Source organism: Amphimedon queenslandica, unplaced genomic scaffold (assembly GCF_000090795.2).
Source record: "Amphimedon queenslandica unplaced genomic scaffold, v1.1 AMPQUscaffold_13495, whole genome shotgun sequence".
NCBI classification, from domain to species: domain Eukaryota; kingdom Metazoa; phylum Porifera; class Demospongiae; order Haplosclerida; family Niphatidae; genus Amphimedon; species Amphimedon queenslandica.
In genome coordinates this window covers 455842-478565 of record NW_003546269.1, presented here as the reverse complement: position 1 = coordinate 478565, position 22724 = coordinate 455842, and the positions used below count along the sequence as shown (strand labels likewise).

The 22724-nt window shown below is 37.8% G+C and overlaps 6 protein-coding genes and 1 pseudogene across 7 annotated transcripts; 5 read left to right on the top strand and 2 right to left on the bottom strand.

Moving 5' to 3' along the window:
* Positions 1 to 29: 29 nt before the first annotated feature.
* LOC100632109 (phenylalanine--tRNA ligase beta subunit-like) lies at positions 30 to 3787 on the bottom strand. Its single transcript, XM_003384289.2, has 19 exons — positions 3680 to 3787; positions 3579 to 3634; positions 3431 to 3528; positions 3327 to 3383; positions 3206 to 3281; positions 3097 to 3156; positions 2995 to 3050; positions 2014 to 2122; positions 1913 to 1951; positions 1745 to 1853; positions 1506 to 1638; positions 1410 to 1461; positions 1197 to 1365; positions 1052 to 1152; positions 822 to 995; positions 662 to 779; positions 547 to 611; positions 301 to 388; positions 30 to 256 (listed from the first exon to the last, which is right to left on the bottom strand). Exons 1-19 carry the CDS (start codon positions 3735 to 3737, stop codon positions 105 to 107), a joined length of 1770 nt encoding a protein of 589 aa, XP_003384337.1. The 5' UTR covers positions 3738 to 3787; the 3' UTR covers positions 30 to 104.
* Positions 3788 to 3879: 92 nt separating this feature from the next.
* Positions 3880 to 5108, top strand: LOC100637158 (actin-3-like). Its single transcript, XM_003384328.3, has one exon. The coding sequence runs from the start codon at positions 3905 to 3907 to the stop codon at positions 5009 to 5011; it is 1107 nt and encodes a 368-aa protein (XP_003384376.1). The 5' UTR covers positions 3880 to 3904; the 3' UTR covers positions 5012 to 5108.
* A 223-nt stretch (positions 5109 to 5331) lies between these two features.
* On the top strand, positions 5332 to 6999 carry LOC100637031 (b(0,+)-type amino acid transporter 1 pseudogene; annotated as a pseudogene).
* A 7-nt stretch (positions 7000 to 7006) lies between these two features.
* On the top strand, positions 7007 to 14424 carry LOC100636905 (GMP synthase [glutamine-hydrolyzing]-like). Of its 2 annotated transcripts, none has more exons than XM_019993478.1 (14): positions 7007 to 7164; positions 7219 to 7310; positions 7507 to 7777; positions 8029 to 8178; positions 8850 to 8942; positions 8988 to 9153; positions 9257 to 9472; positions 9533 to 9712; positions 9816 to 9970; positions 10037 to 10171; positions 10331 to 10452; positions 10529 to 10659; positions 10902 to 11080; positions 14208 to 14424. In XM_019993478.1, the coding sequence occupies exons 1-14, from the start codon at positions 7045 to 7047 to the stop codon at positions 14307 to 14309; spliced, it is 2112 nt and encodes a 703-aa protein (XP_019849037.1). In that variant the 5' UTR covers positions 7007 to 7044; the 3' UTR covers positions 14310 to 14424. The 2 variants fall into 2 exon arrangements, with proteins under 2 accessions (XP_019849037.1, XP_003384374.2); XM_003384326.3 differs by lacking the exon at positions 14208 to 14424 and adding an exon at positions 11258 to 11468 and having other exon boundaries at positions 7018 to 7164.
* LOC105316815 (programmed cell death protein 7-like) lies at positions 14334 to 15400 on the bottom strand. Its single transcript, XM_011412026.2, has one exon. It carries the CDS (start codon positions 15346 to 15348, stop codon positions 14398 to 14400), a length of 951 nt encoding a protein of 316 aa, XP_011410328.1. The 5' UTR covers positions 15349 to 15400; the 3' UTR covers positions 14334 to 14397.
* A 1001-nt stretch (positions 15401 to 16401) lies between these two features.
* LOC100636779 (solute carrier family 25 member 36-A-like) lies at positions 16402 to 20133 on the top strand. Its single transcript, XM_019993475.1, has 6 exons — positions 16402 to 16725; positions 16794 to 16857; positions 16966 to 17096; positions 17701 to 17946; positions 19163 to 19404; positions 19789 to 20133. Exons 1-6 carry the CDS (start codon positions 16646 to 16648, stop codon positions 20001 to 20003), a joined length of 978 nt encoding a protein of 325 aa, XP_019849034.1. The 5' UTR covers positions 16402 to 16645; the 3' UTR covers positions 20004 to 20133.
* Positions 20134 to 20220: 87 nt separating this feature from the next.
* LOC100636653 (serine/threonine-protein kinase BUR1-like) lies at positions 20221 to 22708 on the top strand. The gene has a single exon (XM_003384324.3). It carries the CDS (start codon positions 20241 to 20243, stop codon positions 22470 to 22472), a length of 2232 nt encoding a protein of 743 aa, XP_003384372.1. The 5' UTR covers positions 20221 to 20240; the 3' UTR covers positions 22473 to 22708.
* The last annotated feature ends 16 nt before the right edge of the window (positions 22709 to 22724 follow it).

The following is a 22724-nucleotide window of genomic DNA, read 5'->3' as shown; positions in this document are numbered from 1 at the left end:
GACTTTAACACTGCACGTTATGTACATAGTTTAAGAAAAGCTGAAAAGAAACTAATTACAATTTTTCATTAATTATTATTAATAGATTGCACATTTTTTTGGAATTATAAAAATGTTTCGATATTAATTTCCAGAGCAGAAGCAGGCATGTTTAGATCAAAAGAAGTCGTCACTTCTGGATGGACCACGCCCAAATGACCAATCCTCTGGCCGAAGGCAAAAACCTCCGCACACCAACCAGGAAAGAACGTAGAATCTATTGAGTGAAGTGTGATGTGAGATGAAGATTGAATACCGTACCTGAAGTAGGTTTAGTGCAGTAGCCATTTTCTTCAGAGAAAGACACGTTAAGCATTTGCATGACTCTATCGAGCAAACCATGTATCACCTTTAGGAGAAAAAATACCCTAACTCATTCCCATTCTCTATAGATTCAAACCCATACTCCCATGCTCAGGTTCCCATACCTCAAAGCCAGGTCTCTCCCTAACTCATTCCCATTCTCTATAGATTCAAACCCATGCTCCCATACTCAGATTCCCATACCTCAAAACCAGGTCTCTTTCCATAATACACGGCACAGAGTCTCCTCTCATTCCGTGCCCCCACGTCTACAAAAAAAAAACCAAAGCATGGCTACTCACTGATTGGGCTAGCAAACCTTTAGTGCTGTCCTTCAAAACAACGTCCGAGATCTCAAATATCTTAAGAGGTAGAGGCATTCTCTTGTTAGCCGATATAGTCTTTAGTATACCAGGCAATAGGCTAGTCCTTGCCACCTGCAGTACGAGGTAATATCAAGACTCCACACTCCCTCTTACTTGGAATTCGCTGGCCTTTGGGTTGCAGATGTGAACAGCTGGTATGTCCTTAAGGTCTTTCCTTAGGTTTGTGGCTACGTCATCGCGAGAGCAAAGAGCAAAAGTGAGAGCTTCGGTGAATCCTGTGAAAGCTACCTCCAGTCGCAACTGATCAGTCAACTTGTTAACTGGAAGCTAAAGGAAAGAAAGAAGAACTGGGGATTAAAATATAAATAAAGAACTATATTCACCTGCTTGGCAACAGTGTTAGTGGTGGGGAAGGTCATTTCTACATTATTGAAACCGTATGCTATAGCAAGATCTTCAGCAACATCACAAGGATGAAGAATATCTGAGAAAGAAAAAAATATAACAAAGAGTGAAGATGCTCTTTACCTGATCTTGTGGGAGGTACCTCTACTTTCACGTTAGCCCCATCCTCCATAACTTCACTCTTCAGACACATTCGAGTCAGGAGTGAAGCAATGGAGTGGGCAGTTTCCTTCACGCCCACACTCTTATTAATATAATCAACTGGGATCACTTCATTACGATATTTTAACTCCTAAAATTTTTTAAAGCAATAAAAATAGAGAGTTGAAAGGTTACCGGAAACATTTGAACATTTCCATCAGGAAACTCAACCTCGACACCTTCCACCCTATCGTCATAGTAACCAAATGACCACACCCACAAAAGACTCACGTGAAAGGTTTCTCACAGTATTCACTGAACATTGTGACGAGAGTGTCCAACACAATCTTACACTTGTTGAGGTCAGTGCCAGTAATGTCAATGAACACGTTTCGAGTGTTGAGAGTAATTTTTGTGTGATTACCTTTATAAAAAAAAGATAGAAAATTAATTTAGGGCCTTAAAAATTTGCAAATTAAACATTGTATGTCCTCGTGTCAAATCTAAGATTGGAGCAGGTGAGAACTTACTGTTAATGATTGGGGGCATTGAGAGAACTACTTTATTCTTATCATATATAATAGGGTAGACTGGCTTGTCTTTAATAATTGGGAGATATGACTTTAAATGACTATCCCGCTTCAAAAGAGAGAGAGGGAGAAGAGAGATAAGTTAAAAAAAGGTAATCCTAAGCTTACATAAAATTCCATCATTTCAACAGCAGTCATCTCTTGGCTCTAAAATTAATAATAAATAAAGTAAAGTGAGAAATTGCAATTGTATAATCATAGTGCAGTACTTGGTTCAATGGGACAAATTTTATCTTTTCAGGAGGAAGTGCCTCGTATGTGAACGGACCTTCTATTGTGTCTAGATCATGCGTTCCCATGGAAACGATTGTTCTCTTCCTAATAAATAATAAAAAGAAGTTGTCATTATCAGACTCAGGACATAAGAAATTAAGAACTACATTTTCTGATGCACATTGCTGTGTAGCAAGTTTGAGCTGATTCCGACAAATAATTTTTGAGTGCTGAGCACTTTGAAAAACGGGCCAGTTTTTGAAAATACCCAAGGCTATAGCCCATGGTTTTTTTCAAAAAATGGCTCCGAAATCACCCCAAATTTTTATTACATTTTTTGATACATATTGATGTCCTTATGCTGTGTAGCAAGTTTGAGGTGATTCCGACTTCAATTTTTCAAGTTACGGCCATTTTAAGAAAACATCAAAATTCTGAAAAATACCCAAGGCTATAGCCCATGGTTTTTTCCAAAAAATGGCTCCGAAATCACCTCAAATTTTTATTACATTTTCTTATACATATTGATGTCCTTATGCTGTGTAGCAAGTTTGAGCTGATTCCGACTTCAATTTTTCAAGTTACAACCATTTTAAGAAAACGTTGAAATTCTGAAAAATACCCAAGGCTATAGCCCATGGTTTTTTCCAAAAAATGGCTCCGAAATCACCCCAAATTTTTATTACATTTTCTTATACATATTGATGTCCTTATGCTGTGTAGCAAGTTTGAGCTGATTCTGACTTCAATTTTTCAAGTTACAACCATTTTAAGAAAATGTCAAAATTCTGAAAAATACCCAAGGCTATAGCCCATGGTTTTTTCAAAAAATGGCTCCGAAATCACCCCAAATTTTTATTACATTTTCTGATACATATTGATGTCCTTATGCTGTGTAGCAAGTTTGAGCCGTTTCTGACAAATATTTTTCAAGTTATTAGCATTTAAAAAACAGATGAGAAGGATATTATAATCACCTTCCTAAGTTTTGGTGAAGTTTGTCCTGAAGCTCAATAAAGCTATTGTAGCTTGCCTAAGAATAAAAACAACACAATAGTTATCCTCCATCATCCCCTCACTTGAGTGAACTCAATATTCCTAAGTACAGCTCCCATACCAATGGGCCTCACTTGACTGGTCTAACACATTAAATACAGTTTCCATTAGACATGGGCAGTACAATCTTACTTCGGGTAAAACTATAAACTTTTGCGGCTTCACATCAGGTGGGGGTGAGACCCGTACATATCGAGGTACCTCCAGCCTTAATATTAAAATAAATTAAAAATAACATCGTAACTTATAATACTTGTCTAGGAAAACCAGTAGACCTCTTGTAAGACCTTCCATGCAGAGCAAGTCATACCTAATGTATTACATGGTAACAAAATTGAGTCTCTTTACTTGTATTACCGATTAGCGGGGACTTCTATTTTATAAATAATGCTGTCAGATGCGTTTTTAGCTTTCTCTGCCCCTTGTTCCCTCGAGAGTATCTGCTTCTCTGACGTCTAATGGTAAAGGGTTTCATTAATATGCACACAGTCTCTCTTTTTCTCACTATGTCGTCTAATTCAATACCAAAATCAAAACAAAGTTCTTCAAATTCTTCATCACCTAATAAAAAGAGAAAGTCACGTGATCTAGGGCTCCTTAACTTACTGTAGGTCTTTCCCAGTGCTTTGAAGAGCAAGTCTCTTGGTACATCAATTGTTGGCATAATGGCTGAAAAACTAGGGCACGTGGAAATGAATAATTAATCAGTTAATAACCTAATTTTAATGATAAATGAATATTAAATAGCTGAGCTCATGAATGATTAATTGTTTACGTGGGCGTTTCCGAGAAAGTGGGCGTCACAGAGAAAGTGGGCGTTTCCGTTTAGCAATGGAAACTTCTGCAATAGTTATTGACAATGGTACAAGGTCCATTAAAGTCGGATTTTCTGGTGATGATAATCCAAGGGCAGTCCTCCCTTCAGCTGTTGGCATTTCGAAACAATCCAAAAGTGCAGGAGAGCAAGTTGGGGAGGAACCACTTAAAAGACGTGACCTCTATGACATCAAGTTTCCAATAGAGCGTGGGATCATAAAGGACTGGGACAACATGGAAAAGATATGGCACTGTGCGCTGTACAATGAACTAAGGATCCCTCCAGATGAGCACCCTGTACTACTAACAGAGCCTCCACTCAACCCACGTGCAAACAGAGAGAAAATTGCTCAAATAATGTTTGAGACTTTCAGTGTACCAGCAACATACATATCGCTCCAGCCACTCCTCAGTCTCATCTCTGCCGGTAGAACCAATGGCATTGTACTTGATTCTGGTGAGGGAGTTACCAGCATTGTCCCAATATGTGAAGGGGTTGCTCTGCCTCATGCAATACTGCGACTTCACCTCAGTGGCTGTGACCTCACCGACTACCTGCTACGCCTAATGACTGAAAGAGGGTACTATCTTGAAACTCCCAGCGAGAAAGAAATGGCTCCAGATATTAAAGAGAAACTCTGCTACGCTGCAATTTCCCCGGATGAAGAATCAGCTAAAAGCGAGCAAGAGCTTGAGAAGAACTACGAGCTACCAGATGGGCGTCAAATCACACTTGGAAGCGAGAGGTTCCGATGTGCAGAGGCACTATTCCAACCTTCACTGGTAGGTCTACCTTATAGTGGATTCCATCAAAGCATACTAAACTCAATAAATAAATGTGATATGGCAGTGAGACGAGATTTATATGGAAACATAGTGGTCTCTGGAGGCAATACTCTACTCACTGGGTTTACTGATCGATTGGAGAAGGAGCTTTTCCTTATATCTCCTTCTACCGTTAATATTGAAATGGTATGCCCTCCGGAGAGAAAGTTCAGCGTTTGGGCTGGAGGATCGCTCCTTTCGTCTCTCTCCTCTTTCCAGGATATGTGGATACTGAAAGAGGAGTATGAGGAGAGAGGACCATCTATTGTGCATAAGAAATGCTCCCACAGCAACTGAAGACACTCGTTTATATAGATCAGCCTGATCAAAGAACAAAAAATTAATGATCTATGCTATGATGCTATTAATATTATTATAAAATAATAATATTTACATTTTATATTATTTTTGATTTATAATCCACATAAAATTAACATTTCATACCTTTTCTCTTGTTAAATCTGCTCCTAGTGCATGCAGACTGTAGTCTATGCAGACTGACAATAGATTTTTTCAATTTTGAATGAGTAACATCAATACACGTGATTGCACGTGTTATTGGGTGGGGCATAATATGTAGTATACCCAAAGAATACGGAGTAATACTGGTATTTTAAAAGAAAAGCAGAAATCCACAAGAATTTGGCCAGAAAGGAGGAGAAAACGATAATAATATGAGATGGAATCGTCCTCGGACGAAGACACAGAGAACACTAGTAGTCATCCAGTATCACTGAAGAAAGAACTGACCCTATTCAGCACAGTATCACTGGTGATAGGAAGAATCATTGGATCTGGTATATTCATCACTCCCTCCCGTGTGCTACTCTATTCTGGCTCCTTTGGGCTAGCATTGATACTATGGACAGCAGGTGGATTCCTTTCAATAGGAGGGGGACTATGTTACGTAGAGTTGGGGAACATGATTAGGAACTCAGGGGCAGAGTATGCATACTTGAAGGAAGCATACACTTTCAAAAGGAAAAAACCGGCGTCTGTGGTTTGTGGCAATCTACTAAGTTTTCTCTTCTCGTGGACACACGTATTCTTTATTATGCCATCAAGTAATGCCGTCATTGTTTTGGCTTGCGGTAGATACTTTATGCAAGCCGTGGCCGGTGGGGAGACGCCTCCTGACGTCTCCGTTAAATTATGTGCACTTGCTGCCATCACGTTTATTACCCTAATCAATGTCTATAGTCTAAGATACACTGCAATTTTTGTCAATATAACGGCCGTAGCCAAAGTCCTGGCCCTTCTTTTTGTAACGTCTCTTGGAATACGGCAGCTTGCGAAAGGAGACCACAATAACAATTTTACATCCTCTTTTGAAGGCACTAGCACATGCGTGGGTGAAATCGTACTTGCTTGCTATTCGGTGACTTTCTCGTACGACGGTTGGAATGGAATCGGATATACCGTTGAAGAAAACAAGAATTCGAAAAGGAATTTATTGCTTGGAGTTCTCATAGGAGTCCCTTGTGTAACTGTCTGTTATTTATCAGTCAACATTGCTTATTTTGCAGGACTCAGTAAAAGTGAATTGCTCTCTTCTCCTGCTACAGCTCTAACGCTAGCCCAAAGTACACTCGGTGATGCTGGACTAGTAATCATACCACTAATGGTAGCTATATCAACAATTGGGTCTGCCACTGCTGGAGTATTTTCAGGCTCTAGGATAGCCTTCACGACTGCACGCGATGGGAACTTAATGAATGTCTTTGGTTTGATACACAATAAGTTTCAGACACCAATAGTGGCAGTAATAATTCAAGGAGTCATAACTGCATTTCTACTAATGATAGCTGGAAGTATTGGTAGATTAATTGACGGGCTCACTATATTGGGAGCAATAAATTCTACACTTGTATTTGTGGGTTTGCTAATAATGAGAATCACTAGAAGAGAGGAACACAGACCTTTTAAAGTGTGGTTTGTAATACCCATACTGATGGCACTCACTTTTGCATTCCTTGCTGTTGTGCCTATTTTTCTAGTATCCAATGAGAGAATCTACTTACTCGCTCCATTAATGCTACTTATTTCTGGTATACCCATTTATTTTTTACTAGTATGGAGGAGATGGAGGCCAAAAATTTTAAACAAAGTAACAAGGAAGCTGGATAGAGTTTTTATACTGCTACTGGATTCATCTTTACCATTTGTTGATATGTCTAATGAGACAGCTTCAAATGAAATGGTTTTATTCACTGCAGGTCATGATCAGTAATGATAATTGTTTTTATTTTTAAAAATCATTTTTAAATATTTTCATTTTAAAACCATAGAGGAAGTTTCCCACGTGACAACACGTGGGTAGAGTTTCTTACATGTGGGCGTTCCTAGCCACACCCACATTACACATGGCTGCAACTAGTGAGTCTGCTAAGCCTGACGAGGAGGTCCAGGAGCTTGTGGCTATACTGGACGCTGGAGCTCAATATGGAAAGGCAAAGGAGACGCATAAATAATGTCCTTTTATTTTATGATCCTTCATCCTGCAGGTGATCGATAGAAGAGTCAGAGAATTGAATGTGAACACCATAATCTTCCCACTAGAGACATCAGCTGAAGAACTGTACCACAACAACCTCAAGTACAATATATTATATTATGAAAATATATTATGAGTGTTAAGAAACTTATCATAATTACTGTATAAGTGGTTTTTAAGGGGTGTAATTTGCAATGATTTTATGAATTTTAAAATGAAATTTGCAAAAATTAAAAACTACAGATGCTATTTTTTGAAAGAACCCACTTATATGGTATTTTAAAAATCCCACCATTAGGGCACTAATCATTAGTGGGAGCGGTAACAGTGTAAATGACTCCTCCCCTATCCATTATGATCCAAACATATTCTCACTGGGCGTTCCCATCCTTGGGATTTGCTACGGTTTCCACACGATCATCAAGCATTATGGTGGGGAGGTCTCGAAGGGGATGATGAGAGAGGACGGTCAGTTTGAAGTGATCCTTGAGACTGATAATAATTCGTTATTCGAATCAATGGAGAGGAATCAACAGGTCCTATTAACACATGGAGACTCTGTGAAAACGGTAATACTTATGTAAATTGTAGATTGTATGTGTACATGTACTTTAATTTATGAATTTTAGAGTAGCATTACTGTGTTGCATTTAATCAGTATCAGTATTAAATATTTATAATAATAATAATAATAATAATAATAATAAGTATCAATATTGATGAACTAATGAGAAGAGAAGAGAGTAAACTAAACAAAACAGAAAATATAAATTATTATTATTATTATTATTATTATTATTATTATTATTATTACTATTAGGTTCCGGATTGTTTAAAGGCAATAGGTTGGTCTGGTGAGCTCATAACAGCTGTACATCACATAACTGACCCTGTGTATGGCGTCCAGTTTCATCCTGAGGTCGATCTCACGATAAATGGCAGACAAATTCTTAAAAACTTTCTTTATCAGGTACGTATGCAACCTGGGTTTCCCACAATATTTTGGTATAGTGCTCAACTTTTTGCCAACTCATGAGGTGTGTGATGTTTAGCTATAGAGCTTGTAGAAAACTTTGATCCATGGTATTTTGTCAAAAATAGTTGGGAGAGAATATTCTATTTTTATAATGTTTTCTGATGCATATACATGTTCTTATGTTGTGTAGCAAGTTTGAGCTGATTCCAATCAAATTTGGATTTTTTACGAATTTTTAAAGTTACTCAAAAATTGAGCTAAAGTCCCTGTACTATGGTACAGGGTCTTCGGCCAAATTTTGCCAAAAATGACTAGGAGAGAATTCTTCATTTTTATAATGTTTTCTGATACATATACATGTTCTTATGTTGTGTAGAAAGTTTGAGCTGATTCCGATCAAATTTGGATTTTTTACGAATTTTTAAAGTTACTCAAAAATTGAGCTAAAGTCCCTGTACTATAGTACAGGGTCTTCGGCCAAATTTTGCCAAAATTGACTAGGAGATAATTCTTCATTTTTATAATGTTTTCTGGTACATATACATGTTTTTATATTGTATATCTAGTTTGGGCCGATTCGGATTTAAATTTGATTTTTTATGAATTTTAAAAGTTACTCCAAAAGCAAATTCTCTGCATGTATTATTATATCTTTCTCAATCCAGATCAGTGGCTGTCATGGTTCTTATCATCTCTCAAGTCGTGAGGCGTCTTGTCTCGAATACATTCGAGACAAAGTCGGGGAGGGGCATGTCTTGGTAAGGCACACCCACTCTCAATCTCGTTTTATCCTTATATGGTAGTCACTCGTCAGCGGTGGTGTGGACAGTACTGTTAGTACAGCACTTATATCAAAAGCGTTGGGCCCAAATAAAGTGACTGCCGTACATATTGATAATGGATTCTTAAGGAAGAACGAGATTGAGCAAGTTGTAGCATCACTGGCACGACTAGGCATTTCAGCCCAAGGTAAGACTTTGTATAAAAAATATATAAATCTTATATTTAATTTTATAAGAAATACATTTAATAGTTTATTTTATTTTCTTCTTTCTCTCTCTCTCTCTCTCAGTAATAAGAGCTTCTCTTAGATTCAGTTCTGCCTCCACCATAATGAACTACAGGGACAAAGACGGGAGCATTTTCAGACAGGCCACGCCTCTCCTTAACACTGTCATAAACCCGGAGGAAAAGCGTCACATTATCGGAGACGCTTTTGTCACCCTTGCCTCTTCAATGCTTAAAGAGCTGGACTCAAAAGGAAAGAGACCTATATTCCTTGCTCAAGGTAACGACTAAAATTAAATTAGTAATATTTATGTAAATTTTTAATAATTTTTTAATGTAGGTACTCTACGGCCTGATCTTATAGAATCGGCTTCTTCCCTAGTGAGCGCTAATGCTCACGTCATCAAGACTCATCATAATGACTCGCCTCTTGTCCGAGAGCTAAGGAAACAAGGACTCGTGCTAGAGCCACTCAGCGACTTTCATAAAGATGAAGTACGACAGCTCGGACTCTCACTAGGTAATACAAATACATTAAGATAATGATTCAAATTGATTAGGCACATTAATTTATTTTATATGCCTCATTGTATAACATGTTATAGACTTTCCTTACCTCTCAGATATTCCAGAGAGTATAGTAAACAGGCATCCTTTTCCAGGCCCTGGGTTAGCCATTAGAATCATATGTCAGGAAGAGGCTATTATTAGAGAAGATTTCTCAACCATCAACTCCATTTTGAATACAATAGCCACTTATGCACAGTGCCTAGAAAAGGTACGTGTATAATGTTATATTATTATTTTTATCTTCAAATAATTATTATTTTATTGGTTTTATTAGCCTAGTTCTGTGTTGCAGTTCCTGTCAATGATACAAGACTGCACTAGCTCGAATGATCAGGCTTTCCTCTCAGAGCTCTCAGCTTCACTGACTTACTTCATCACTTTATTACCAATATACACTGTTGGAGTACAGGTGAGCTAAAATTATTTGAAAAAGGAGCTAAATTTTGGAGTAAAACATGCACTTATATTAGCCTATGGTAATTTCAGATATGAGCATATTTTGACAAAATGTGTTTAGAATTGGCTGAAAGCCTGAAACTTCTTACAGACTAGATCTGTTATTGTTTAGGGTGACTCCAGATCATATAGTTATGCTGCTGTCATTTCATCTGATGACGAAAGCAAATTCAGTTGGAAGGACAGAATGAAACTAGCCAAACTATTACCTAAAATACTCCACACTATTAACAGGTGAACCTGATTGCACAAGATTATATATGCATGTACATACATGTATATGTATACTTCCATTTATTGTCCTTCATAGAGTTGTATGGGGTTTTGGAAAGGCCATATACGGGCCGGTCTGTGACGTCACTCCCACTCATTTGACAACTGGGATTATAGCAACACTAAGAGAGGCTGATCACCAAGCCCATAGCGTCCTTGCATCACATGGTAAGTTAAATAACATTACTTTATGTGCAGTTAAAAGGTTGCTCTAAAGATAAACAATTTTCAAGCATAAATAAAATAACTTTTGTCAATAACTATTTCCTTGTTGCTCACTTTTTTCTTTATAATAAAATAGTTTAAGGGCTCAGTTCCCTTTTAAAAGGCATAAATAATAATAAGATATTGAAATATAACTATAATAGCAAAGCGGATCATAGTCAAGTATGACAATCTTTATTTCATAGGTTTAATGGGGTCTATCAGTCAGATGCCTGTAGTACTAATCCCGATTCATTTTGATCGTAACTATCAAGAGATTGCTGCCTTCCCCTCGTGTCAGCGCTCAGTTGTATTGAGACCTTTCGTCACTTGCGACTTCATGACTGGAGTACCAGCCATGCCTGGGGAACACATACCACTACAGGTAATACCGATAATAATTATTGGGTGTGGTCAATACTGATTAATTATTAATGGGTGTGGTTGATATTATTATTATTACTACATGTATTAATTTGTGGTAGCCCTTCTTCTATTTAAAAAGACATGTATTTGCTGTATCGTAAAGTTTCTAAATATTTTCTTTTAAATTGTTTTGTAGGTGTTAGATGAAATGGTTGCTGCCATAAAGCAGGTCCCAGGCTTATCTCGTGTTCTCTATGATCTCACTCCTAAACCGCCCGGAACCACAGAATGGGAATGAGTCCCATACCGATCCCTCGCTAGTGTATTATAATTGACAATTATATAGAATTAAATTATTAGAGTTTAAATTATAAATTATACACCCTCATTTCTCTTTGAGATAGTAACTCCATGTTTCGTTGCTAGGGGGCGGGGCTTCTACGGGTAAAAGTGGGAGGGGTGTCCCTCTAATTGAAAGATATTTGTTCCATTCTAATCGCCTTTCTTCGATTATGTCAGGATCTTTTGTGTTATAAAATTCATCAGTGGACATTATTCTCACTTTGTCTCTAGTGGTTTTTCTACCAAACTGATCAGTTATGGCACTGTCCACTCTCTCCGACATCATCACTCGTAGCGCATGCTCCTCCTTCTTGTATATCTCAGTATACTTGCTCAGTATACTCTCTAATTTGACACAGTTCTCAGTAAATGCCTCGTCTTCTTCCACAGGAGGGAGGTCACCTTTGTCTCTCTTTGATCTTCGGTGTTCCCTTAGATCTTTAAGAGAACTTAATAAATTAGAGTAATAGATGATGTCGTCTTTTTTGCTCTTTACAGCTGTGAGTGAATCAGATGCTGATTCCTCTACTGCTTTCTCTAGACGAGCTCTCAGCTGTTCTTTACATTTCTTGTCAAACCATTCTTTGACTTTGTTTGATTTGACGTCATTTTCTCTCTCTCGCTCATCCTCCTCTCTCTTTCTTTTTAGCTTCTTTCTTTCATATCGGTTTAATCTTCTCTTCATGTAACGGCATGTTTGAGGTGTAAATACATCAAGTGTTGTTTCCAGTGATTGACGTCTCTCCATCACTTCACTCCAAAGTGGTATTGCAGCTGTAGCAGTTGTTTCAGAGGAGCTTAGTTGTTTATGTAGGGTCTTTAGTTTGCTCACGTGATCTTCAGCTGACTTCATTAGAGTCATTAGTTCATTTAGTTTGGGTTTTCTGTTGCTGTGTAGTTGCCTAGTCCTCAGTGTAGCCTCCCATTGCTGGAGAATGAAACCAGCATCAGTGTGCAGTGGATAGGAAGAGAAAGAAGAGAAGTTAGAGACCATGGAGCAGCACGTGTCAGAAAAAGGGTGTGGCTGACTGGTCTGAATTAATAATTAATTAATAATAATAATTCCAGTACATAGAAATGATTAATCCATTGTTCATGTTGTTCAATACCACCCACATTTTAAATGATGGAGGCCGAGGGTGGAAATGAAGTAAGCTTTAAATTTTAGTAAAACTATTAATGCTTCTTTAAACATATAGAATTTGAACGAAGAAAGGCAGGGAAACATGAATAGATATGCAATAATGGCTGTATTTGTTGCTGTTGTGATTGGTGTTGCTCTATTCTTTAATAATTATATATACATGGATAGAAAAGAATAAGCTGTCAACAATTGAAGAATTAGACTCATTGAATCGTACATTAATTGAGTGCAAGAAGAATCTAGCAGAAAGAGACAATGAAATAGCATTAAATCAGAAAGAGTATGAAAGATCCCTTGCAGAAAAAGAGTCAAGAATAGAGATTTATGTTGCTCAGCTTAGTCGACAAGATAAATTTCTGAATATGCTGGATGATTGCATTAAACGAATGAGTGCTGTGAATGAGACAGAGGTGAAATTACAAATGGGGAAATTGCAAGGAAGATTAGAAGAAAAAGAGAAAACAGCAGCTGCCAACGTTTTTTCATGTGCGGAGACTATTAAAGAGAAAGAAAAAAAGATTGATGTTCTGCTTAAAGACGTAACGTCATTGACCAAAGATTTCGAACGATGTCAAAGTCAGAAGGAGAATATGTATGAGAAACATATGGATTGTGAAAACAAACTTCGTAAAACTTGGTTTTGATATCTACTTGTTTTGAACTTTTGAGTTTTGAATGACTAACATACTTGTGGGCGTTTATAATAACCTTGTTAATGACAATTATTCATTGCAAGTCATGCTCACGTGTATGTCACCATAGATACAGTTACAACACTGTTGATGTACTTGGGTGTATGCATTGTAAGTTGTTTACAAAATTGGGATGGGGAGACCAATGAAGGGCAGGAACCAAGATGAAGTATGTTTGTTGTGTATCAGACATCAATTAATGTAACAGTTCATTTTAGAATTTAACAGAAGAAGAAAATGCAGATCGAAATACTAGACGTGGCTTTCTAGTAGTTGTAGTTATTGTTGTTGGTTTAGCTATACTACTCAGTACTACTTGTGGGGACACTGACATAGAAAGGAAGGAATTGCAGCACAAATTGACTTGGTGTAAGGCTAAATTATCATCAAAAGGGAAAGACCTTAATGAAAAAGATAGCCTAATAAAGGTCATGGAGGCAAACTATCAAGTGTTACTAGAAACAATTAAACCTCTACTTGAACAGAGCATTAATTGCGGTGAGGTCAAAATGCAACTGGGGAAATTGAAGGGTATAGTAGAGGAACAGGATAGAACAGCATTGTCTAACATTATGAGGCATGATGAGGCAGATAAAAGAAAAGAGATGAAGATTGATGGTCTGGTTGGAAACGTATCATCATTGCTTGTAGAACTTGCAAAATGCCAGAAAAAGAACGAAAACGTGAATGAAAAAATTGTAGGTTGTGACAATGACCTTCAAGAATGTAAAAACAATCTTAAAAAGTGTTGGATTTAACTATTTTATTCGCTACCCTTGCTATACTTTTATAAAAATAGAAATTTGAGCTACACATTTGCAATTTTTTTAATAAAAACAAAAATTTGAGCTATGCATTTGCAGTTAGATGTAAGTACTGGTATATGGATTGCCCAAAAAACTTGACTTGGGTGTTATTGTCTATACATGTACATGCTGGAGGATTGTGAGGAAATTTTTCTTTTAAAGGTGTTAGATGAAATGGTGGCTGCCATAAAGCAGGTCCCAGGCTTATCTCGTGTTCTGTATAATCTCACTCCCAAACCGCCTGGAACCACAGAATGGGAATGAGTCCCATACCAATACCCTCGCTAGTGTATTATAATTGACAATTATATAGAATTAAATTATTAGAGTTTAAATTATAAATTATACGCCCTCATTTCTCTTTGAGATAGTAACTCCATGTTTCGTTGCTAGGGGGCGGAGCTTCTATGGGCAAAAGTGGGAGGGGCGTTCCTCTAATTGAGAGATATTTGTTCCATTCCAATCGCCTTTCTTCAATTATGTCAGGGTCTTTCGTATTGTAAAATTCATCAGTAGACATTATTTTCATTTTGTCTCTAGCGGTTTTTCTACCAAACTGATCAGTTATGGCACTGTCTACTCTTTCCGACATCATCACTCGTAGGGCATGCTCCTCCTTCTTGTATATCTCAGTATACTTGCTCAGTATACTCTCTAATTTGACACAGTTCTCAGTAAATGCCTCGTCTTCTTCCACGGGAGGGAGGTCACCTTTGTCTCTCTTTGATCTTCGGTGTTCCCTTAGATCTTTAAGAGAACTCAATAAATTATAGTAATAGGTGACATCGTCTTTTTTGCTCTTTACAGCTGTGAGTGAATCAGATGCTGATTCCTCTACTGCTTTCTCCAGACGAGCTCTCAGCTCTTCTTTACATTTCTTGTCAAACCATTCTTGGACTTTGTTTGATTTGATGTCGTTTTCTCTCTCTCGCTCCTCCTCCTCTCTCTTTCTTTTTAGCTTCTTTCTTTTGTATCGGTTTAATCTTCTTTTCATGTAACGGCGTGTTTGAGGTGTAAATAGGTCAAGTGTTGTTTCCAGTGATTGACGTCTTTCGGTTACTTCACTCCAAAGTGGTATTGCAGCTGTAGGAGTTGATTCAGAAGAACTTAGTTGTTTGTGTAGGGTCTCTAATTTGCTCACGTGATCTTCAGCTGACTTCATTAGAGTCATTAGCTCATTCAGTTTGGGTTTTCTGCTGCTGTGTGGTTGCCTAGTCCTCAGTGTAGCCTCCCATTGCTGGAGAATGATGCCAGCATCAGTGTGCAGTGGATAACTTGAGAAGGAAGAAAAGTTAGAGAACATGATAAGGCACGTGTCTGAAAAGGTGTGGCTGGTTCATAATGCCACCCACATTTTAATGATGGAGAATAGAAATGAAGTATGTTTTAGTTTCTCATAAGTCATTATAATAACTGTATATGCTTCTTTGTATAGAATTTGAATGAAAACTGGGAGCTGTACACGAAGAAGTATTTTAATAAATCACTATTAGTTTTAGTCGTTGCTGTTGGTGTTGGTATATTTTTTTATAATTTCACATGGATAGGGAAAGATGATTTGTACGATTTAAAGAAAGGGTTTAATGATACAATTGTTGAGTTAAATGCAACAAAAGATGAGTTGAATGCAACAATTGATGGACTAGATGCAACAAAGGCTGAGTTAGATGCAGCAAAGGATCAGCTGCAAATACTAATGGAAAAGCTAAATGCAACAAAGGAGGAGTTGAATCTAACAGAGGAAGAATTGAATGTAACGAAAGAGGGGTTGTACGTGAAAAAGGAACAATTTGAATTATTGAATCGCAAGTGCAAGAAGGATTTAATGGAAAAAGAAAATGAAATAGCATCGAATCAGAAAGTATATGAGGCAGCCCTTAAAGGTAAAGACGAAAGGATTGATGGCTATATTGATCAAATAAGTAAAGTTATTGGATTAATGACAAATGACCACCGCACTATGAAGGAATGCAGTGATTTACAAGTGCAACTAGCAAAATTACAAGGCAAAATTGAAGAGCAGGAAAAAACAGCAATGTCTAACTTTTTGGCTCACGATGAAACTGTTAAAAGAAAAGAGAAGAAAATTGATGATCTAGTGGAAAAAGTTTCATCATTGCGTACAAATCTTACAGCATGTGAAAAAGACCATAGCAACCTGTATGAAAAATATGCAGATTGTATTGATAAACTTGCAGACTGTAATGGTAAACTTAAAAAGTGTTGGTTTTAGTTAAGTTACTATTTTTAATAAGAACTTTGAACCACACCTTTGCATGCTTCTCCCACGCATTGATTAATGAATCGTGGGTGTTAAATGTGCATGTGCTGTGCACGAGGAGGTGTGGCTAGGAATTCTATAAAGTCGTTGAGCCACGCTTTTACACACAAGCTAAGTTTTTTGCTTTCTTTCTCTCGAGAAGAAGAGATCTTTGCAGGTCCTCTGGATCTTCACTTTCACCTTAGAGGTATGCTATTTGGAAGAGGCTGTGAGCCTAGCTTGAAGAGATACTCGAGGGAACTGGGCGACAGCAAGAAGAGACTGAACAAGTCCCGCCTTTGTTATCGCTCTCATTGTTGCTCTGCTTGGCATCTTTCTAATGAAATTCAACCGTACTCATCAACACTCTAATACTATTCCAATGGCAACGGATCCAACTATTAGTTTTATTGCCGGAGGGTGAGTGTTGTACAACATGATGTCATTATTATGTGTGATTTCATTTTTCATCTTTTTAAAAAATTCAGGTTGGCAGGAGGTATTGCAACTATTGCCACATCACCACTCGAAGTCATTAAAACCAGGCTACAGGTAATTTTTATTGTTATTTGTTAAATGAGAACAAGGTGTGAAAATGTTTAAAATAAAGCAAATTTTATTTCTTTTAAAATCTCTCCGTTTTCATCTCTTCCCCTACAGTCAAATGTTGGTCAGGAAGTAATGAAATGTTATCGATTAGTCCCTGGGAACATTCTAAATACGTCACCTTATGTCTACCAACAGCATCATAACGGAATCGTGGCTGGACCCCGATTTTTTAATTATGCAAGGTCAGAAAAAGCCCAATTTACATGATCATTGTGTAATCTATTGATAATAGCATATACTAGCATACTTACTGTACTTTATGAAAATGTTATGAGCATTCTCTACGTGCCAGCACATTTACACTTGTTCTTCACACTTGCAGACGTATAGTGTATAGTGATGCGTTGATCAATATATATGTACATGTACATGTAAATTTTATCTTTAATTAATCTTATATTTAATGACAGCTGCTTTTTTATCATGTGCTTTAAGTGTTTGTTTATTTTTATGCATTAATTTTTTTTTCTAAATTGATGTTATCTGCTAGAATGAATGTATGAATTCCGTTAGTTATCCAATTACTACTCTCCCATGTGCTGTGCATGTGCTATTCTTTATGCATGTGCTATTTCTTATGCATGTGTGATGCACATGCACAACTCTCAATGAATATCTAACTTATTATTGAGAAACAAAAGAGCACTTATATTCATGATTATTTTACTGAGATAAGTGAGATAGCTCATGCATGCAATACACATGTATGGACAAAACACGTGTATAGCCCATGTTTTAACACTTGAGCTATAGACTAACTTCTCACTGTTCTTTCTCTTTATATAGATATGTAATAAAGACTGAAGGCTCTATGGCATTATTTAAAGGGCTAACTCTCAGCTTGCTAGGCAGCATGCCGACACGTGCCATTTACTTCACTCTCTACTCAAACTTTAAACTGTTTTTCAAAAATTTCATGACACACAATAGCAACCAGATTCATTTCATATCGGCAATGTCTGCAGGTATAATGACCTCCACAATCACAAGTCCTATATGGGTAGTCAAGACACAGCTACAACTGGATAATAGGTCAGTCTATGTAGGATAGAATTGCATTAGTACAAGAGGGGATTTTATTGACAGATATTATAATACCATTTTAAGTGTGTGTCTCTATTATTCTAATCTTGATAATGATACTATGGTTATAATTGGGCTATACAGCATTCTAAACATTCTATTGTGCATTCATTTAAGATAAAAGAGTGTGTATAAGAGCTCAATGGTAGTACTAATATAACCTGTCAATGTCCAAAGATTGTAATTTGGCTTTGTCATAAATAGTATTTTTATTCAAGTAAGAGAATTTGTGTAGCAATATACATGTACACGTACATGTACTCTACGTGTGTTTGTGTGTGTGTGTTTCTTTAATTGTGTAACTACATGTACGTGCATAAGTACATCTACTTGTGATAGATTGTACATTCAGCACTCCTGTTCCTGTTTACTAACAGCTAAGTGTTGCTACCTTATATGGAAAGTAGGAAATACTAATTTTTTATTAAATTTGCATGCACAGTATTCATGTACATGTACTTTAATCTTCACAGAACCCCATTCATAATTGAGAGTATGAAGTTCATGTACTATATTGTACAACTGGGTCAAGTTTAATGATTCTTAATCGCATGCTAAAAGTAGAGCAAATGCTGTTAGCAAACATTGGCTGCTTGTATTTAGTCTGTTACAATTGATGTGCCTATTATAGTCACAATTGTGTCCATTATAACTTGATACTGTATCCAATCAAACAATGATGGACTTTTGTTTTATTGTTTCATTGTCTTTAATGAAAGGAGCACATGGCCAGCATGTGTTTTATTATTAATATACATGTGACTAGCATCCACACTGTTGGGTCTAGAGGGAGTTTAGGAGACTTGGTCTTCCATTTTTGGTCTTTGTCCCCCATTTTTAGCTTTTTTGTCTCTTGAATTTAGCCTCGGAGACCTTAAGTATTCATAATACAACTACCAGCTGCTGATAATAAGACCACAGTTGACATACGTGCAATATATCTAACTGGCTAGGCGATAAAGAATCAACCAAGCTCGACAAATAAACTAATAAGAGCTTAAGCGTAGAGCGCCAACTTTCTCTAAGTGTTCCAGGGAGGTTACTAATAGATTTAGAAACCTGGCATTCTGATTGGTCAATTTAAACTTGGCATGGCAGAATTCTAGATCTACTGTACATGTACATGCACATATAACACTAAACATGCTTTTATTATTTTTTATAGACCCAACCAGCTCCTTGGATTCAGACAGTGCATTCAAATGCTGTACAGTAAAGATGGAGTGAGGAGTTTCTACAGAGGACTCTCTGCCTCTTATGCTGGCTCCATTGAAACTGCCATCCATTTTATGATATACGAGAGGTTAAAGGAGTGGATCAACGTAGATAAGGATGTGCCTCCATTTCAGTGTATGCTGGTCGCTGCTTGCTCAAAGATAACTGCTTCTACACTCTGTTATCCTCATGGTACGTGATAATGCATACATGTGCTACTCTGGGTTTCCCATAAAGCATGCTAAGTTAGCCAAACAGAACACCTTTAAAAATTTGTAAAAAATCTAATTTTATCTGAATCAGCTCAAACTTTCTATGCAACATAAGAACATGTATATATATCAGGAAAAAATTAAAAATAGAGAGTTCTCTCTTAGTCAATTTTGGTGAAATTTGGCCAAAGGCCCTGTACTGTAGTACAGGGACTTTGCTCTGATTTTGGAGCAACTTTAAAAATTAATAAAAAATCCAATTTTGATTGGAATCAAGCTGCATGAGCACTATGCTTAACTCCTGTGGTAAACTCTGACACTAAGTATGAAAAGAATTTTACTCTCTCCTTTCTCTTTCTCACAGAGGTTTGTCGAACTAGAATGAGACAGAGCGTTGAGCCTTCGCTGAGGAAGTATAACTCTTTCTTTCAGACATTACTGACCATATGGAAGGAGGAAGGAGCCAGAGGACTCTATGGGGGCATGGCTGCCCATCAGTTGAGAGTTGTACCAAATTCGGCCATTATTTTCTTTGCATACGAAGCTATTGTTAGAACACTTGGCTACATGACTCTTTGATTCAGACAGTATGCACACACACACAGTTAATTTTTCAATCATGATGCATCTCTTATACTATTTGTCTATTGTGTTATTATTATTATGTTATTTATGAGTTGAAGATTTCAATACAAAAAACCAATAATAATTTTATTAGCTGTTGGTATACAGAGTTTTACGGATTTGAATAATTCGTTTACTTTTTGAGGCGTGGTCAATTCATTGAGGGAATTCCCCTAAACTTCGTCATTCAAGATGGCCACCAATTCGTTTGCCAGTTGCAGTGAAGAAGACGGGGTTCTGGTCCTACCAGGTCACTATTGGCGGGTTGGAAAGCGTTATAAAGACCTAGAGTACCTAGCACTAGGTGGTAATGGGCTGGTATGTAAAGCAATCGACACGTACACTGACAAAAGAGTCGTCATAAGCAAGAGAGATAGTCTCTTCTCCAAGACTTACTGTCAGCGTGATCTGAGGGAGCTTCAGGTTATATCGCGGCTACAAAAAGCACTGGGAGACGACCTACCTATACCAGAACTGATTGATATTGTGTGCGAGCCTGCTAACCAGCCAATTGGCGAGGGCACGAAATTTTACGTCGTCCAAGAAGCCAAAGAAGGCACCATTGAGATAATACTACAAGCGGATCAGTTACCAAGCCCGGAACAAGTCAAGATCCTCATGTATCAGTTACTCCGTGCTCTTAAACTCTTCCATTCAGCTGGTATCATTCATCGCTGCATACGTTCTAATGACATACTCATTGATGCCGATTGTGATCTTCGCGTGTGCGATTTTAGACTGGCAGCTGTGAATGGGATCGAGAGCGACCCAAACTTTGAGCTGCTACGTTTCACCGACTCGTATCGTGTCGAACACCTTCACTATTGGGCACCCGAGGTCCTCATAAATGAAGAGATCACGCCTGTTGTAGACATATGGTCTGCTGGTTGCATATTTGCTGAGTTGCTTACCGGCAAGAAGGTTTTTGGTAGCTCTGATGTCCGAGGCCAGCTTGACCTCATTGTAGACCTCCTGGGTGCTCCTTCCCCTGAGGATCTTGCTTTTGTTAAGGGAGACGCTAGCCGCACTGCTCTTACTTCCGTTCAAAACTCATCCCCAACTTTTGAGGAACGGTTTAAGAACATAGACCCAGTCGCACGAGACCTTCTTAAGAAGATGTTGGTGTTTAATCCTAGTCAGCGTATCACTGCAGAGAAAGCTCTAGAGCACGAATACCTAGCAGAGTATCACGATCCTTCAGAAGAACCTGTTTATAATGCCGAGAAACCTTTATGGAAGGAGTTACTGGTCTCGGATCAAAATCTCGAAGTTCTTCGCTCGCAGCTAATAAAAGAAGTTCATGAGATTAAGGCGTGGCTAATGGGCCCTGAGGTAGAGGCGCCAATAGTCAATGGTCATCCCTGGCATGTTGGCTCTCGTTACAGAAACCTTGAGTTTCTTACTAAAGGCAGTAATGGTTCAATGTGTTTTGCTACTGATACTCGGACTAGCAGTCGCGTTGTAATAAGCAAAAGGGATGGGTTGTATTCTCAGGAATATTCCAAACGTAATCTTCGTGAGATACAAATACTCACGCGCCTCCAACGGATGTACTCTGACGATTACGATCCCTTCCCTCGCATTATTGATTTCATTTGTTATCCACAGAATCTCTCCGGTCCCAAACAGGCAGAGCTTTATGTGGTACAGACAGCCTTTGATGTTAACCTAGCTGACATATTAAACCAACAGCGTATGACTCATGACCAGATCTGGTGCATAATGTACTCCCTCCTAGTTAGTCTCAAGCTGCTTCATTCTGCCGGGGTAGTTCATCGCTGCATCAGGCCTCGCCATTTATTATTAACCAGTGAGTTTGATCTTGCTATCTGTGATCTCCGTCGCTCAATAATGAATCACGAACCATGTGGTGAGGAATACAACTGGACTGGGTCTTCTACCGAAGGAAGTTGGCAGTATCTCTCTCCTCAGGCCGTCTGCTACGATGAGCAGACAACAGCTTGTGATATATGGTCTGCTGGGTGTGTTTTTGGAGAGATGCTACTTGGTCAGCCTCTGTTTGTCTCTGATGCTAATGCTGTTAACATTTTCCGTGTTATTTTCTCAACTCTCGGCCGACCAAAAGATCAAGAGCTAGCCTTTGTAACGTCAAGGATTGGCCTTCAAGTTTTGAAAGAGTTAAAGATAAATGAGTCTCCATCACTTGACAGCAACCTCAGGAAGAGGAATGTTGATGGTCAGGTTATCGATCTTCTTAAGAAGATGCTTGCCTTTAGTCCAGCCAAGAGAATCACTGCAGAAGAAGCTCTTAAGCATCCTTACTTTGCCAAGCTCCATGATCCAGCAGAGGAGCCTGTATATACCGGAAAGATGTCTTCTGAGGTTGTTACTGATGATTTACCGACTTCACAGCTTCGAGCAAAGATATTGGAGGAAGTTCATCTCTTTTCTTCACCACAATAGTTTAATCATTCCTACTACAGTGGACCCTATGGCTCTCGTGAGCCACGATATTATTTTTATATGCACACAAATGTTATCTTATCAACTGTTTCGATACTTTCGAACATTAATATTGTTGGGATTAGTTGAGTTTTTTTGTAGTAGGCACAATATTATGTAACTAATTTTCAAAGGATGTTTTGTTTAACTTGATTTATGTTAAAAATTTTAAAAATTAAAAAATACTTTGAGTTGAACTGAATTTAAAAACTT